An 18,247-nucleotide genomic window follows, 5' to 3' on the forward strand; every position below is an offset into this window, starting at 1 on the left:
TTGCCAAGGGGGAAGGTCAGCAGCAATCGTGAGGTCTGCAAGAGGGAAGGTAGGCGAGAGGGAGGGTTGACAGCGACCAGGAGGGTCTGCAGCGATCAGGAGAATTGGCTAGAGATAAGATCAGTAGCAACCGGAAGGGTGGGTGAAAGGGGGGACTGGAATGGTTGGCGAGAGCAATGGTCGGTGAGAGCAAAGGTCAGCAATGACTAGGAGAGCTGGGGAGATGTAAGGTTGGCAGTGACCAGGAGAGTTGGTAAGAAGGAATGCCGGCAGCGACTGGGAGGATCAGGGAGCAAGAGGGGCAGCTCCAAAATGGCGCAGGTTGAGTCACATGACCTTACATCAGACTGGCACAAAACGTTAAAACAAAACTCCTGACACTTAATGCAAATATGGACCTTATTAACTGAGCAACACTAAAGCGGAATGATTTAAAGTCGGATAACTTAAAACGGGGACTTTCAGTATGTTTTTTCTTATTCATTCATGGAATGCTGGCGTTGCTGGTTAGGTTAGTTGTTAGAACACTGTGCTTCACCTTATCATGATCCCAGACCTAGCCTTCATTAAAGCACAGGTGTTGCTCGTTAGTCTGTATTATCTCTGTTGTTTCTCTCAATAGCGTTGGCTTCTGTCTCTCTGCTTGGCAAGATCAGCAAGTTTAATTTTAAGACTGAAACGAGCATCTCTCCCTTCAGCACTTTGCTAGTTTCCCAAGGCATGCTGGTTGAATGTCAAGCTTAAAGATTATGTCAAAAGGCTCTTATTGTCCTACGCCAGTTAGAAAGATACTTCAGTTTTCAAATAGCCACTGACACTTCCTAAGAGAGCAATAACAGATGTCAGTGGAGTCAGGGACAAGAATGGAAAGCTTGTGTTGTAGGGTGCAGGCCTTCAGAGTGTAGATGCTGTCTACTGGGGACTATTGGTGTAGCTGAAAATCAATGAACAGCAGCAAATATTGGCCAGATCTCCCTGGTGATGCTTGGATGATCACTGCTGATTGTGAAGATAATTATAACCTATGCAACCGGGTCTTCCTGCCCTGAGTGCAGCAGAGATCCTTCAGCACAGCTATCCACGGAGAGTAATGGTGAAGAGGAGCAGCAGTAATGGTGAAGAGGTCATGTCCTTTTGTTATAACACCAACTGCCCTGTTCAGGTAAGTTTTTGAAGGCCTTAAGGGTTTTAGTGGGTGAGTGGTCAGGGGGCTGGGCTGGGTCAGGGTACGTGGGAGGGTGATGAGGGCTGTTGGGGTGGACTCTGCTGTTGACCTACACCAGGAATTAACAGTGGAACAAAAGGGTAAGTATCGGGCAACAGGCCCAAGCCTCCGACACTGAGGTCAGCATCAGAGACATTTTTGTTTAAACTTCTGGGCAATTACTCTACATTACTCCTGTGGGTCAGGACTCCCAAAGGGTCCCGATGCACAACGGTGGCAAATGTCTCAAAGTTCACTAAGATAAAAGTAAAATACTGCGGATGCTGGAAAACCTTAGCAGGTCTGGCAGCATCTGTGGAGAGAGAAACAGAGTTAACGCTTTGAGTCCTTATGGCTCTGAAGAATATTGAAGGTATCTGCCTCAAGCATCAGTAGGATATTTTTGCAGGCCATTGTGATTATGTCTTTTTCCATCACTCGTGTGGCCAAAAACAAGGCACATGAAATGCAGCAACCGAATGAGTGCATGCAAGCCTTCAGCAAGGGTTTGCAAACCCTAGAATACCCTAGCCTTGGCATTTCAGCACCCCACTGAGATGCAGCAAAGTGTCCTAGCTCAATGCTAGCAGAGGAGTGTGGCTGGGCCATGAGAGGAATGATGGCTAAAGGGAACATGGGGACTCTGTTCAAAACTCTTCTACTTCTCACCCATTGGCCCTCTTTCAATATCCAATATGTTGCCTCATGTCCTGATGACTGTCTTCCACTGCACAGGTGCCTTGATCCTCTGGGTGTTTGGCAGGGTTCCAAACCCAGGGACATCGAACAAGAGCAGTTCAGCTATCACAGCAGGAATGTGAATAAGCAGCCTGCCTCAACCTCTGATGAAGGTGCAGGGGCTGCACCACATAGAAGCATTAGGAAAAGTAAGAATAAAGATTTGTAGTTACACAAGGGTATGCAGATGGACGTTACATATTTTGTACTGTTAAGAGACTTGTTTGCTCATCAATGCACAAAAATATTATTTCGCAGCACTTTCCCTGTGTTGTCCGTTCTTAGTTGCTGGTTAGTAAGTGGCCTATTCAGTTGTTTGATGAATGTGAAGATCTGAATTGAGAGTGATGTGAAAAAGATGTTTGGTTGTTTGCAGGGCTGCTTTATGTTAGTGGCATTGAGTAGAGGGGTGGGGGCAGGATGTGTGGGTGGTAGGAAGGCAAAAGTGGCTTTTGCATGAGACTCTAAGATGGGTGCAATTTTAGAACCTAAGTGAATCGTGTCATCATTGAGGCATCCCGACCATTAATGTGTACCTCTGCTCAAAGAGTCATAAAGTCATTCTGGTACAGAAAGAGGCCATTCCCTTCATCGAGTCCATGCTGGTGGTGGCGTTGCATTCCCCTCATTACCTTCCGCCTCCTCATCTTCCTCTTCACAGTATCCTCCTGCAGATCCAAAGCTCACTGCTGAGCCATGTTATGCAGAGGGCAGCACACCATGACCTTTCTGGAGGTCCTGGGTGCTACCTACTGAAGAGCATCTGCAGATTTGTTCAGGCATTTGAGGATAACTTCAGCATGCCGATGGCTTGTTTGATGACAGAGTTGGTGGTCTTATGGCATTCCTGTTCCTTATTCCTCAGGTTTCTGAGATGTATCATCAGCTGCGTTTTAAGTGGGTATCCTTGTCTCCAACCAGCCAGCTGCTAACCCTGCTTCCAGATGCAAATATGTCAGGAAGGGTGAACTGCCAGAGGACAAAAGCATCAGGCAACTCCCTGGGAATTTTGTGCACGCCTGCATGAAGATCTTTTTGTGGATGGAGTAAATCCCTTTTAGCTGATGCCCTGGGTGATCTATGGCTACTATAATTGACAAACGTGTGCAATGGGTGATGCTCTGCACCTATGGAAAGCCAGCCATAGACACACAACATTCGCTCATTTGGATCGGTGTAATTGAAGGCAAATTTGACCTAATTACTGGCCCTGGCAAACAAGCTGTCACTCACCTGTCTTATGCAATTGTGGGTTGTCAACTTCCAGACCCTGCAAACATCTCTAGCAGAGCCTGGAAAAATCTTGAGCCAAAAAAGTTAAGGCTGGTGGTGACTTCAGCAGCCAGTGCCACTAGTAATGCATAGCCACCAGGTTCAGCCGATAGAAGATCTTGTTCCAGCAGTCTGCAATGACTGCTGCCACTTCACACAACACCCTGAGCCTCCTAGTGTTCCAACGCATTCAGAAAGCTTATCCTCTGCTTGTTTACTCTGTTATGGGTATAGCCTCCTGCAAACTACACCTCTGCTTATTCCCTCTTGTGGAGCTACAGATCTATGACCAGCAGTCTGTGGCTGCTGCTGCTGGTCATTTTGTTCCTCAGCTGATGTCCAATATACAGCACTATAAGTCTAATCAGATCAGATCTCCAAAATATAATTCAAACCTTCAAAGTATGGATGATTTCTTCAAAGTGTTGAAGAAACCTCAAAGTGTGTAAAGTAACCTCTCAGCAAATGTCCCATTAGAAAACCGTTTCTACAAGCAGGTAAGAAAGCCCCCATCAGTATTGAACATACATGGTGGGAAACTTACAGCTGGTGTTCCCAGCCTGGGATTTGTTTCTGCACAAATCTTTGAAGGTGGCAGGACAGATTAATGAAGCAGTATCCTGGACTTTATAAATAGAATTATAGAACACAAAAGCAAGAAGTTATGCTGAACATACATAAAACACTAGTTTGGCCCTAGCTGGAGTATTGTCTAATTCTTGGCACCGCATTTTAAGAAGAACGTGAAGGCTTTGGTAGTTTGCCTGTATGCTTCCAGGGATGAGGATTGCAGTGAATTAACAGACTGGAGGAGTTGGAAAAGTTGTTTTCCTTAGATCAGAGAAGGCCAAGAGGATATCTGATTGAGGTGTTTAAAATATGAAGGGTTTAGGATAGAGCAAATAAAGAAAATGTTTGCAGTGGTTGAAGGGCTGATAACCTGAAGGCACAAACTTCAGGTGACTGGCAAAAGAACCATAGGCAAAATGAGGAAAAACATTTTTATGCAACCAGCAATTAGGATTTGGAATGCATTGCCAGATAGTGTGGTGGATACAAATTCAAATCATAGTAGCCTTCAAAAGCATATTGGGTAAATACCCAAATCAGAAAAATTGCAGGGACACATGGAAAGAGCGGCTGCAGACTGGATGGGCCGAATGGTCTATTTCTGTGCTCTATTAGTCTATGATTCTATTAATGGAATTCTTCCCTGACATGGCTTCTGCCTCCTCATTTGCTGCAGTGCACTCATGGTGTTGTCACTGGCAAGTTCCAGGAAATCTGTAGAACCAAAGTCAAAATTCAAAATCCATCACAATATCTCTCTAATTGAGCAATTAACATATGTTCAGTTGCAAGCCTCCTCTCTGGTGGGGCTGCCCGCATGCAACCCAAGGCACTGCAGTGATGCCTGAAAATCGATGGGTTGAAGCCAGCTTCCCAATGCGGTGTCAATTTAGCCAGTTTTACCAACTCCCAAACCCACATTTCTGGGCACATTAAAATCTAACCTGTAATTCCACAGTTGGAGAGTAATCCAACTTTGCAAATGATACCAAATTGGAAGTGGCAGAGAGCAGTTTATTCAGATGAAGCAGTCAAAGAGCTAAAGAAGAATCTAGATAAAGTTTGCAAGTGGGCAGAACTATGGCAGATGGGATTCAATGTAGATAAATATAATTTGTTACACTTTGGAAATAAAGTTTCTCAATATATAGTGGTCTGAGCATCAAAACATAAAGGAGACATTCAAGCCCTGGAAGTGGAGTAGAGTAAGAATATGTGACTGATCCTCAGTCTGATGATTGGGTCATGTAGAAACGCTAAAAACACTTTGACTCCTCAGTTCTTAAAAGCAGCAATTGTGAGGGACCATAAAGATGTATCTTAGTGGACTAGAAAAGTTTAATCAGAGTATGATTTCAAGTTCAAACACAGCTGTAGGATAAGAAAACACAAGTATAAACTAGTTAAAGAAAATCTCTACATAAAGAGTGATTAATAACTGAAGCAGTCTTCTGAGTAGGGTGAAGGGACAAAACCTCATATCATTCGAGAAGCAGCTTGATGCTTTCATGCTGAGAATTCAGGTTTTTACAGAAGGATGAACTACTGTGGTCTCATTGACACTTTTTGAGAGCTATGAGCGTAACTTACAAAACTTTATTTTGGTCATTAGTTGGTGTAACAGAGGGGAAAGACAGAGGTTTCAAAAATCAATCATTTGGATGGAAGAAGCAGCAGGCTTGAAAGTGGACTGGATGTGCAACAGATTTTTCAAGCAACAATAATTTTCAAGCAACAGTAATTTAGCAAAACAGCAGTTTGCATTTAGATGCTTGTGAAAAGGGCTGAGCTATCTGCAAGTAAGCAGTTTGTGGTGGCCTGTTCCATTGGCAGGAACATGGTGATAACCCACATAGACCTTTTGAATGTATATCGAGTGCTGATGTGCAGCTGCATTTGGCAGTGCATTCTCCTGTAATAAAAATCGAGGGTTGTTAAACTCTAACAGCTCCTATAATGCTGCTACAGTTGTAATCTTATAAGAGGAATGATGGCTACATCTCTTGATATTTGAGAGAATACATTCGGTCATGGAACACCTTTGAGGACTGGTTTAAATATCTTTTTGATTTGTAACAAAAGGCATAGGGGTATACAGCACAGTTAAATATGTCAAGCAAACTTTAATAGCATCTTCCAGATCCACTGTGGTACATAAAAGTAAAACTGAACAGTGAAGAAACAGGAAAAAAATATGCCAATACTTTAAAGGAATATAAAGGAAACTAACAGAATAGTGAAACTTTTTCCATCTGGAGCAACAGTGTTTAAAGGAGATCTGAAAATAAAAATCATCAGTCTTGATTTAAACATTTTACAGAGGGCTTTTGGTATTTGCATTGCACCCAAATACGGTGCATTGCAATTCTCTTTTTGCGGTTAACTTGGAGTCGTCGATCCATTAAATTTTGAACTTCTTTCAATCCAGCTGAGGTGAACATATTTGCAATTTCTTCTGTCGAAGAAAAATATGTTTAATAAAAATTTATTAAAGTTTTAAGATACATATAATTAGCAGCCTGGTTAAAACAAAATTTTGATGCCTACAATTATTGATAAAATTGTGGACTTGACAAAGAATTACTGTAAGAACAGAAAAGAAATGCACATCGATAGCTGATTTTCTCTCCACTTACACAAATATATAGGGCCAATAAAATGACTGAAGTATATTACACAACATGAACATTGCCAACATTTCTCACCCAAGTGATAGGAAGAGGAGAAATTCAGCTACTTTTCTGAATTTCACTTCAAAAAGGATAAAGAATCAAAATTCAAAACACCTTGGGCCAGAATAAACATTAAAAAATCTAAAGACCTCCTATAGGCACATCAGCAGTAAAACGGTTCTCAAAGGAGTGGTGGGGCTGATTAAGGGCCAAGATGAACATCCACTGGTGAAGACAAGGCATGTCTGAGATACTATAGGGCTACACTTCATCAGTGTTTGCCAAGAAAGAGCACTTTGGCAAAGCCATGGTAAACTAAGAGGTTGTTAGGATACAGATCGGATAAATTTAGATAAAGAAGTGCTAGAAAGGCTGGCAGCACTTAGTAGATACATCACCCAATCTGGATAGGATGTATCCTACGTTGCTGAGTGAAGCATAAATTAAAATCGCAAGAAAAAGGGTAAACATAAAATGGATGAGAGAGATTGGGTGCGGATGTTGGGGGGGGGGGAAGGGTAATTGGGGGAAACACCGAGTGCATTGGATATCTGATTCCAAACCACCAACCTCCGTGTTCTGCCAAGACAAGGGATGGGCAGCAAACAGAGTTAACCTGCTGTGTAGGTTCTGTAGTGAGCAACTGGATTTCCCAGATGTCAGGGGGGCTTCGGGGAGAATGTAAGTGTCCTTACAGCACTGTTTGTGGGCCAGAAGAAGCAAGAGTTTTCCTGGTATCCAAGCTGCTCCCCATCAGACACACCAACCCAACCCCTCCCTGGGATTGCGGATCGGAGTTACCTGGGTGGGTAGCCTGCTCTGAAACACTCCCTGCCCAACTGGAAAGCAAGCCTGTCAATCAGGCTAACTGACAGGCTGGGGAATTTGAGTGAGCTTTTTGATGAGGTAACCAAGAGTGGATGAGGACAATTCAGTGTATTATGTATATGGACATTAAAAAGGCATTTAATAAAGTGCCATATATTAGGCTTCACTTTTGCTAACAAGCCTAAAAGGGGCAGTAGAAGCATGGATACAAAATTGGTTAAGCAATAGAAAATGAGATTGTGGTAAATAGCTGTTTTTCAAACTGGGCAGATTTATAGAGAAATTTCCCAAGGTTTAGTACTAGCACTACTGCTGTTTTTGATATACATTAATAACTTGGACATGGGGAGAGGGCACAAATTTGAAATCTGCAGATGACACAACACTTGAAAGTGTAGTAAACTGTGAGGAAGATAGGCGTAAACTTCAAGAGAATATAGATAGGGTTGTGGAATGGGCACAAGGCAGTTAAAATTCAACGCAGAAAAGTGAAATAATCTATTTTGGTAGGAAGAATGAGGATCGGCAATATATACTAAATGATACAATTTTAAAGTGGATGCAATAAGAGAGAATACTGGGGTGCTTGGCCTCAAATTTTTGAAGATGGCAAGAGAATAAAGCACTAAATAAAGTACATGGGATCCAGGTAGTGTTATCAAACAAAATTTGAGACCAAGTCACATAAGGAAATATTAGAAGTATTATATGGCTGACGGCCAAAAGCTTGGTTAAAGGCGGTGGTTTTAAGGAGTTCTAAGGAATGTCTTAAAGGAGAAAGGAGGAAATAAAACAGAAGAGTTGAGAGGGGGAATTCCAGAGTTTAAGGTTTTGGCAGCCAAAGGCATGGCCACCAATGGTGGAGTGATTAAAATCAGGGCTGCACGAGAGGCTAGAATTGAAGGAGTACAGATATCTCAGCATAGGACTGAAGGAGATTACAGAGATAGGGAGGGGCAAGGTCATTGGAGGGGGGGGATTTGAAAACATGGATAAACAAGGCAATATTAGGAAACGCCATTTTACGCAATGATTGGTTAGGATTTGAAATACACCATTTGATAGGGTGATGGATACAGGTTCAATTATTGCCTTCAAAAGGGCATTGAAGTAGTAAATACTGCTATGGTGAAAGAATGGGAGAATGGAACTAAGTGAGTCAATGTAGAAGTGATGAACCATATGGCCTCCTTCTGTGTTGCACTATTCTATGATTCAATGCTGCTATGAAAATATATTTTGAGGATTCACAGGGCTGGAGTAAGGTTTTAGGTTTGTAGGCTAAAATAGAGGTTAAAAAAACATTTTAACAATGGCATTCAAACACAGGTATAGAATTAAAACAGACTAGCCTATAATCTAATGCCAACAATATAATGAATGGGTAAACACCACTGTTAAAGTAGCAAGAGCATTATGTGTTTGTCCACCAATATTGACTGCAGTGATTTCTAGTCCAGGGTACTCAATAGAATCAGCAATTTCTGCATATTAAATCCTTGCCCAGTTCAGTGTACAGTATTCTTTCAACAAAGCTGCAGTTAAAATATCACCTTAGCTCTGTGACTCAAGACAGTAGCATTTTTAAAAAATTCATTCATGGGATATGGGCATCGCTGGCTAGGCCAGCATTTAATGCCCATCCCTAGTTGCCCTTGAGAAGGTGGTGGTGAACTGCCTTCTTGAACTGCTGCAGTCTATGTGGTGTAGGTACACCTACAGTGCCGTTAGGGAGGGAGTTCTAGGATTTTGACCCAGCAATAGTGAAGGAACAGCAATATATTTCCAAGTCAGGATGGTGAGTGGCTTGAAGGGGATTTCCAGGTGCTGGTGTTCCCATGTGACTGCTGCCCTTGTCCTTCTAGATGATAGTGGTCATGGTTTGGAAGGTGTTGTCTAAGGAGGCTTGACGAATTCCTGCAGTGCATTTTGTAGATGCTGCCACTATGCTGCCACTATGCGTCAGTGGTGGAGGGGGTGAATGTTTGTGGATGGGATGCCAATCAAGCGGACTGCTTTGTCCTGGACGGTGTCAAGCTTTGAGTGTTGTTGGAGCTGCACTCATCCAGGCAAGGGGAGGCTATTCCATCACACTCCTGACTTGTGCCTTGTACATGGTGGATAGGCTTTAGGGAGTCGGGTGGTGAGTTATTCGTCACAGGATTCCTGGCCTCTGACCTGCTCTTGTACCCACAGTATTTATATGGCTCGTCAAGTTCATTTTCTGATCAATGGTAATGCCTAGGATGTTGACAATCAGGGTTCAGCGATGGTAATGCCATTGAATGTCATGGGGCAATGGTTAAGTTCTCTCCTGTTGGAGCTGGTCATTGCCTGGCACTTGTGTGGTGTGGCTATTACTTGCCATTTACCAGCCTAAGCCTGAATGTTGTCCAGGTCTTGCTGCATTTGGACAGAGGCTGCTTCAGTATCTGAGGAGTCGTGAATTGTGCTGGACATTGTGCAATCTACAGCAAACATTTCCACTTCTGACCTAATGGTGGAAGGAAGGTCATTGATGAAGCAGCTGAAGATGATTGGGCTTAAGACCCTACCCTAAGGAACTCCTGCAGTCAAGTCCTGGAATTGAACATATGAACAAGGAGCAGTAGGCCATTCGGCTCCTCGAGCCTGCTCCGCCATTTAATAAGATCATGGCTGATCTGATAGTAACCTCAAATCTGCATCCAGCCTACCCCCCTATCACCCCTTGCTTACAAGAATCTATCCACCTCTGCCTTAAAACTATTCAAAGACTCTGCTTCCACCAACTTTTCAGGAAGGGAGTTCTAAAGATTCACGACCCTCAGAAAATAATTCACCTCATCTCCGTTTTAAATGGACGACCTCTTATTTTTAAACAGTGACCCCTGGTTCTAGATTCTCCCACAAGAGGAAACACCCTCTCAATATCCACCTTGTCAAGACCCCTCAGGATCTTATATGTTTCAATCAAGTTGCCTCTTACTCTTCTAAACTCCAGAGGATACAAGCCTAGCCTGTCCAACCTTTCCTCAAGGCAACCCGCCCATTCCAGGTATTAGTCTAGTAAACCTTCTCTGAACTGCTTCCAACACATTTACATCCTTCCTTAAATAAGGTAACTAATGCTGTACACAGTACTCCAGATATGGTCTCACCAGTGTTCTGTATAACTGAAGCATAACCTCCCTTCTTTTGTATTCAATTCCCCTTGCAATAAATGATAACATACTATTAGTTTTCCTAATTACTTGCTGTACCTGCATATTAGCATTTTGCAATTTATGCACTAAGGCACCCAGATCCCTCTGCAACTCAGGGCTCTGCAATCTCTCACCATTTAGATAATATGCTTCTCTTTTATTCTTCCTGCCAAAATGGACAATTTCACATTTTCCCACATTATACTCCATTTGCCAGATCTTTGCCCACTCACTGAACCTATTTATACCTTTTTGTAGCCTCCTTATGTCCTCTTCACAACTTACTTTCCTACCTTTGTGTCATCAGCAAATTTGGCAACCATCCCGTCCATCCCTTCATCTAAGTCATTTATATAAATTGTAAACAGTTGAGGTCCCAGCACTGATTCCTGTGACATACCATTCATTGCATCTTGCCAACCTGAAAAAGGCCCATTTATGCCTATTCTCTGCTTCCTGTTAGCGAGCCAATCTTCTATCCATGCCAATATGTTACCACCCACACCATGAGCTTTTATTTTATGCAATAGCCTTTGATGTGGCACTTTATCAAATGCCTTCTGGAAATATAAGTACTGTACATCCACCGGTTCCCCTTTATCCACAGCACATGTTACTTCCTCAAAGAATTCCAATAAGTTGGTTAAACATGATTTTGCTTTCACAAAACCATGCTGACTCTGCCTGATTACGTTGAACTTATCCAAGTGCCCTGCTATAACTTCTTTAATAATAGCTTCCAACATTTTCCCTATAACTATTAGGCTAACCGGCCTGTAGTTTCCCGCTTTCTGTCTCCCTCCCTTTTTGAATAATGGAGTTACATTTGCTATCTTCAAATCTAATGGGACCTTACCTAAATCTAGGGAGTTTTGGAAGGTTAAAACAAATGCATCAGCTATCTTACTCACCACTTCTTTTAAGACCCTAGGATGAACTTCATCAGGACCTGGGCACTGAGACGACTGACCTCCAGCAACCATAATCATCTTCATTTGTCTATGACTTCTATGCTCCAATGAGCATAGAGTCTTCTCCCTCCATTCCCATTGACTCCAGTTTTACTAGGGCCCTTTGATGCCACACTTGGTCAAATGCTGCCTCGATGTCAAGGATGGTCACTCTCACTTGACCTCTGGGGTTCAGCTCTTTTGTCCATTCTTGAACCAAGGCTGTAATAAGGTCAGGAGCTGAGTGACCCTGGCTGAACCCAAACTAAGTGTCAGTGAGCAGGTTATTGCGAAGCCAGTGCTGCTTGATAGCACTATTGATAACCCGTTCCATCACTTTACTGATGAATGACAGTAGATTGATGGGGCGGAAATGGGCCGGGTTGGATTTGTCCTGCTTTTTATGTACAGGACATAACTGGGCAATTTTCCACATTGCCTGTGCCAGTATTGTAGCTGTACTGGAGCACCTTGGCTAGGAGCGCAGCAAGTTCTGGAGCAAAAGTCTTCAGTACTATTGCCGGAATATCGTCAGAACCCATAGCCTTTGCACTATCCAGTGCCTTCAGCTGTTTCTTGATATCACATGGAGTGAATCGATTTGGCTGAAGACTGGCATCTGTGATGCTGGGGGCCTCCAGAGGAGGCCAAGGTGGATCATCCACTTGGTACTTCTGGCTGAAGATTGTTGCAAATGCTTCAGCCTTATCTTTTGTAATTATATGCTGGGCTCCCAATCATTGAGGATGGGATATTTGTGGAACCTCCTCCTCCAGTGAGTTGTTTAATTGTCCACCACCATTCACGACTGGATGTGGCAGGACTGCACAGCTTAGATCTGATCTATTGGTTGGGGAATTGCTTAGCTCTGTCTATCGCTTGCTGCTTATGCTGTTTGGCAAACAAGTAGTCCTGCATTGTAGCTTCACCAGGTTGACACCTCATTTTTAGGTATGCCTGGTGCTGCTTCTGGCATATCCTCCTGCACTCTTCATTGAACCAGGGCTGATCCCCTTGCTTGGTGGTAATGGTTGAGTAGGGGATATGCCAGGCAATGAGGTTACAGATTGTGGTTGAGTACAATTCTACTGCTGATGGCCCACAGCACCTCATGGCTGCCCAGTCTTGAGTTGCTAGATTTATTCCAAATCTATCCCATTTAGCACAATGGTCGTGCCACGCAACACAATGGAGGGTATCCTCAAAGTGAAGAAGGGGTTTTATCTCCACAAGGACTGTAAGATGGTCACTCCTACTGATACTGTCATGAATAGATGCATCTGTGGCAGGCAGGTCGGTGAGGATGAGATCAAGTATGTTTTTCCCTCTTGTTGGTTCCCTCACCACCTGCCCTAGAACCAGTCTAGCAGCTATGTCCTTTAGGACTCGGTCAGATCAGTCTCTACTTGCACAACATGTGGTGTTCAACATGGATGAATACTGATTCATTAGATGATGGGGGACGGTACGTGGTAATCAACAAGAGGTTTCCTTGCCCGTGTTTGACCTGATGCCATGAGACTTCATGGGGTCCAGAGTTGATGTTGAGAACTCCCAGAGCAACTCCCTCCTGACCGTATACCACTGTGGTGCCACCTCTGCTGGGTCTGTCCTGCCATGGGACAGGACATATCCAGGGATGGTGATGCTAGTGTCTGGGACATTATCTGTCAGGTTTCATTCTGTGACTATAACGATGTCAGGCTGTTTCTTGACTAGTCTGTGAGACAACGCACCCAATTTTGGCACAAGTCCCCAGATGTTAGTAAGGAGGGCTTTCAGGGTTGACAGGGCTGATTGTGCTGTTATTCTGTTTTGAGCTAAATTTTATAGCCTCATTTTAAATGACACTCTTCCATCTTCATTGAAAGAATTCAACATTTCAGCAATCCGCTTCTAAGAACATAAGAAATAGAAACAGGATAAGACCACATGGCCCATCGAGCCTGCTCCATCATTCAATAAGATCATGACTGATCTTGGGCTTCAACTCCATTTTTCCGCCCGCTACTCATATCCTTCAATTCCCCCAGACACCAAGAGTCTGTCTATCCCTAAAATGTATTCAACAATGGAGCATCCACAACCCTCTGGGGTAGAGAATTCCAAAGGTTCACAATCCTTTGAGTGAAGAAATTTCTCATCTCAGTTCTAAATGATCAGCCCCTTGCCCTGAGACTGTGTTCCCTGTTTTAGATTCCCTGACCAACATAAACAATCTCTCAGCATCCACCCTATCAAGCCCCTTCAGAATTTTGTAGGTTTCAATGAGATTGCCTCTCATTCTTTGAAACTCCTGAAAATATAAGCTAGATTAACTCAGCCTTTCATCACAGGACAACTCGCTCATCCCAGAGACCAATCTAGTGAACCCTCACTGCACCACCTCCAATGCAAATATATCCCCTCTCAAATGTGGAGATTAAAACTGTACACAGGACTCCAGATACAGTCCCAGCAAAACCCAGTAGCAAGGCTTCTCCACTCGAGCACTCCAATCCCCCTGCAACAAAGGCAGTGAGCAGGCAGCTCACACTACCTATTGAAGACTGTTAAAACATCCATTGTTCATGTTAACATTTCTCACAATAGATTACATTCACTTATAATATCAAACAATATACACATATATAGAATATTTAATGAGAATGCTAAATCATTTATGACCTTGCCATGCGTGGCTTATGCTGATCCCTTCACTTGGAGAATACATTCTGTATTACGTAACTCTCAATACAGCCATTCTCTTTGATTTAAAGTTCTCTGCTAATGTTCATACCTTTTGTAAAGAAGTAAACACAAGTACCATCTCCTCGAACATAAAAGTTTCCAAATAAGCAGCGACCTAACAACAGAATTTAAATATATACATGTTTGAAATTAAAACTGAAAATACTCTGGGTAGCTTTTGCACACATTTATATTGCCACAACTAAATAGTCAATTCAAAATATTTCACATCAAGTAACATTTTTCAGTCAGTATCCTGTAGATATTAAAGATTTATGTGAGGTAAAACAAAGTTGAGAAGGTATGACATAAATGTGAGGATTCCTTACAATATAATTTTAAATTAGGAGTGCTCCACTGATGGTTCAATTGCAAATTCACTAACTGCTGTGTACAAACCATGAGGAGCAAAGTTTTGATGCGCAATTTGTGAAAAAAATTAATGATCTCAGACCATACCTCTACAATTCACTTTACACTCTTATGCTAGGAAATTAGAACGCAAAAAATCAGCAAGAGCTCTTGCTCCTATTGCTTGCTACCTAGTGACCTTTGCCGGGGGTAATGTGTGTGACTTGAGGGTTGCATTGGTTCAACAATGCCAGCTGTTGCAAATATCTAATTCATCGTTCATGCTAATATTTTAGAGGTAATGTTTAGCTCTGGGAAGATTAAAGTTTAACTGTAGAAAAAGGGATAAACGCAACTACAGCAGCTTGGAGTCTATTACACTTAAAAGGTTGGGACCATGCTTATATAAGGGGTTAACAGCTAGAAAGGCAAGATCTTAAAACAGCAGGCGGGCTGTTAGCTGGGGGCATGGTGTCTTCACTGCTTGCAAAGAAGTACTGTACCGCAGCATTCAGTGAACTCTAAAAGGTTAGGTCATCATGGAGATGGGTGGAGCTTAAAAAGGTTCTCTGGTTTCAATTTATCTGAGTGTTCTGCAGCAGGGAAGAGGATATACTGAAAGGGTGCTGCTGTGAGCAAGCTCCAGGCAGTTGGGGCTCACAAAAGTCAAGGAGGCCATTCAGTGCAGCTGTGAGTTACAGTTTGGACCTTCTGTGGTTTGTGGCACACAGAGAAACCCTGGGAGCTGTTCACTGCAGTTAGGCTCAGGAGAAGTCCTGGAGAGCTGGGGTGGTGGTGGTGGAAGGTTGCTGGTTCCGTGCTGGAGACAGTTAGGGCTCAGAGAAGCCCTGGAAGCCATTGAGAGCTTGGTGCAGCCAGGGGACTGGAGTTCAGAGAAACTCATGGGCAGTGCCAGCTAAGTGAAGGTAGCAGACTGTGAAAGAGTTCGAATTGAGCCGGTAATTAGAGGCGGGAGTACAACTTTGTAGAATCCCATAGAATGCAGTCTGAGGAGGAGATTGTACCATTGGGAGGTGAGCAGTTGTTGAAGCAGTCTGAGTTGAAGTGGCTTTTGAGGGAATTCAAAGGCTAGATCTTTGAAAGTGAAGAGATGAAATCCCATGTGTGAATGAGTTTCAACAAGATTTTGGGACTCTCACTGGTTGCTGAGAAATCTGTGGGATCTGACTTGGTCGCATTTGCCATTTAACATGCAGTGTGGTGTGTTCGACTGTAGTTTGCCTATTAATTCATATTTACCTCATGTTAATTCTGAACGCTAGAGTATAAGGTAGATATTGTAAATTGTTTTACTTTTCTGGCTTTGTACAGTAAAGCTTGTTTTGTTTGTTTAAAGCCATGGAATCTTGTAGCTTTATTCTCCTAATGGGTAACTGGGATTTCAAATGTCTACTTTAAACAAACAGATGCTGGTCTCTAGCCGGATCATTACACACCCTTACATTGAAATTAACTGCTCACATCCATTTTTCAAACTCACATTATGGAGAAAAACTACTTCGGTGGGGCTACCATTAAATGTGAAGCTGTGCAGCAATGAGTCAGTGGCTTGGCCAGAATTATTTAAAAAGTAACCACAGGAGCTCCTGCTCCCAGGTGTTTAACCAAAAACCGTCTACAATATGTTTCTGAAGCAGTAATTCTGTTGCCAGCTCTCTCCCTCATGTGGTTCAGTGTGTGTGTGTGTGCAGCATAGTTTGTTCAGACAGCTAGACAAACCAGAAAATTAAATGTTTTAAGTTAGGCTGGGGTAGCCAAGGGAGTTGGTGGGAGAACTTTAATAAGTGTGCCCATGCTATGGAAAGAAAAGAAACTGGCCACAAAACCTTGTGTAAGCATTGTTTAGTAATTTCAGGAACTGCCTGATGCTATGGACCTTCACTGTTGCGTGTAATTTTCTCACTCTAATTATGGCTAGTACGGAATGCAGTGTCCATGTGGAAAAACTGTTCGTGGAAGAGAATGGGTAAAGTGTAAATTTTTAACCAGATTGTTGGATCGCTATTATGTCAGAAATCAGCTTTATGTATGGAACTTAATTGGCAATGCAGAGGTAGTTTAAAAATATAGACTGTACAGTTATTGAGAAGATACCAGATTGTTGAACCAACTCCAGTTAAAGACTGCAAGTCAGATGGGATACAGCAGTGCTTTTTCAGAAAGAAGGATGGGCATTAGTTCTTGTAAAAAGAGAAAATGTACTAACAAATACTGAAGATGAGTGGCTCTTCCAAAAGTTTGCACAAAAACCTTAAGACAAAGTATAAAAGACAAACCTACCATCACTACTCACTGTGTCAGCACAGTGACAACAATTCCAATGGTTTCACCTGTTACAGTACCCAAGGTGTTATGCATTGCTGATTTCTTTAAGACTCATGAAAATAGTCTTCAAGTCAGTGCAGGCAAGCATGAGTGCAAGAGGCAGTTTGTTATTCATGGCGTTAGATTCTCTAACCTTTAAAAGGCACTGCAAGCAAAGGATTCATTCTGGCAAGGTCAGTAGGTATTATAAGTTATAGAGGATGGTCAGACAATAAGATTATTTATAATGAGTGACATAATGTCTTTCAAGTAGATGGAAAACTTGGACTTTAGATGAACCAACTTCATCATCTGGCAACATATGAACATAAACGGCCATGGTAATGGGAGCAAAGTTTTGAAGCCTTGGATTGATTTAAGTTCACGGTTTTATGTCAGCTGAAAAATGTATCCGTTTACAAGAAGTACAATTATATGATCTCTCACTGTTGAATGATATGGTGTGTGTCACAACTGACAACTGAAGTATGATGGGTAGAATCAAAAAGTTGCTTTTTGAAACACAGATGCAGGTATTACTTTCGTAATCCTGGAACCTGACACAAAAAAGTTCTGCATTTTGCTGTTAAGGCATCTGGTAGGAAAGACTTCTCAGTGCAATTCTGAATCTAACTTTGGGACAGCATCAGTAGTATAACTAGGCTGGCAGAAATAGTACCACAGAAAGAGCACTTGGAACTTGCAATACTGACACCTGTTTCACAGTTACTTACTTCTGCTATACCTGGCAACAATTTTCTGTAATGGTGACACATTGCTTTGTGCAGCAGCAAGTTTTTTGCCTGGATGATGACCATTTTTCCAAGTAGCTTTTGCATTGCTGCTAAATACGCAGCTACAATTCAAACATTGTAATTTTGTTGATGGTTCTTAGTTTATTTATATACTGTTAAAATTAAACCTTGAAAGGCTGTTGTTTACGGGGCAAGTTGCTGGCTAATAGGTTTCTGGCTGATGGATTTTTTTTTTGTTAAAAGCAATAGCTGTGGCGTTTTATTTACCTAGTTTATTGTTACTATGTTGTGAAAGGATTGGAACGATTGTAATTAGGGTGCTAGAGATGAGAATTCTGTAATTATTAAAGAATCAGATACTATGATGGTAGGATTGCTTGAAAGCAGGTGCCTGATAGAAAAATAACTTTTCTCGCTTGCACTTACCTTTGTTGTCTTTGTGAATGTAAGCATGTATGGTTGTGTGTGTGTTCTCATTCAGTCACTTAGTGCAAATCTGGGACGATTCCAGCCTAAGTGCGGTAGCAGGTGGGAAAAACGATGTTTTATCCACTGGCCGCAATGGCGGCTTCTCACGCCGTATCGTCCCATCTTGCTGCATTAATTATGCATTTCCAGGAAACACCCATTTTGATAGCAGGTATGCTCTCATTAGCCTGCCATGCCA

General features: G+C 42.4%; 1 protein-coding gene across 3 annotated transcripts in view; it reads right to left on the reverse strand.

Annotated features, from left to right (window-relative positions):
- Positions 1-5,824: 5,824 nt before the first annotated feature.
- The window catches only part of LOC144686662 (tRNA N(3)-cytidine methyltransferase METTL2-like), a 39,791-nt gene continuing 27,368 nt past the window's right edge, over positions 5,825-18,247 (reverse strand). For 2 of the 3 annotated variants that reach the window (XM_078552161.1, XM_078552163.1), the window contains exons 9-10: positions 14,199-14,264; positions 5,825-6,239 (exon numbers count right to left, since the gene is read on the reverse strand). In XM_078552161.1, coding sequence (XP_078408287.1) covers positions 6,079-6,239; positions 14,199-14,264 — 227 coding nt within the window. In that variant the 3' untranslated portion in view covers positions 5,825-6,078. The remainder of the gene's footprint in view (positions 6,240-14,198; positions 14,265-18,247) is intronic. The other variant, XM_078552162.1, reaches the window with a different exon arrangement.

The sequence above is a fragment of the Cetorhinus maximus genome, chromosome 11 (genome assembly GCF_964194155.1).
Source record: "Cetorhinus maximus chromosome 11, sCetMax3.hap1.1, whole genome shotgun sequence".
In the NCBI taxonomy this organism is placed as follows: domain Eukaryota; kingdom Metazoa; phylum Chordata; class Chondrichthyes; order Lamniformes; family Cetorhinidae; genus Cetorhinus; species Cetorhinus maximus.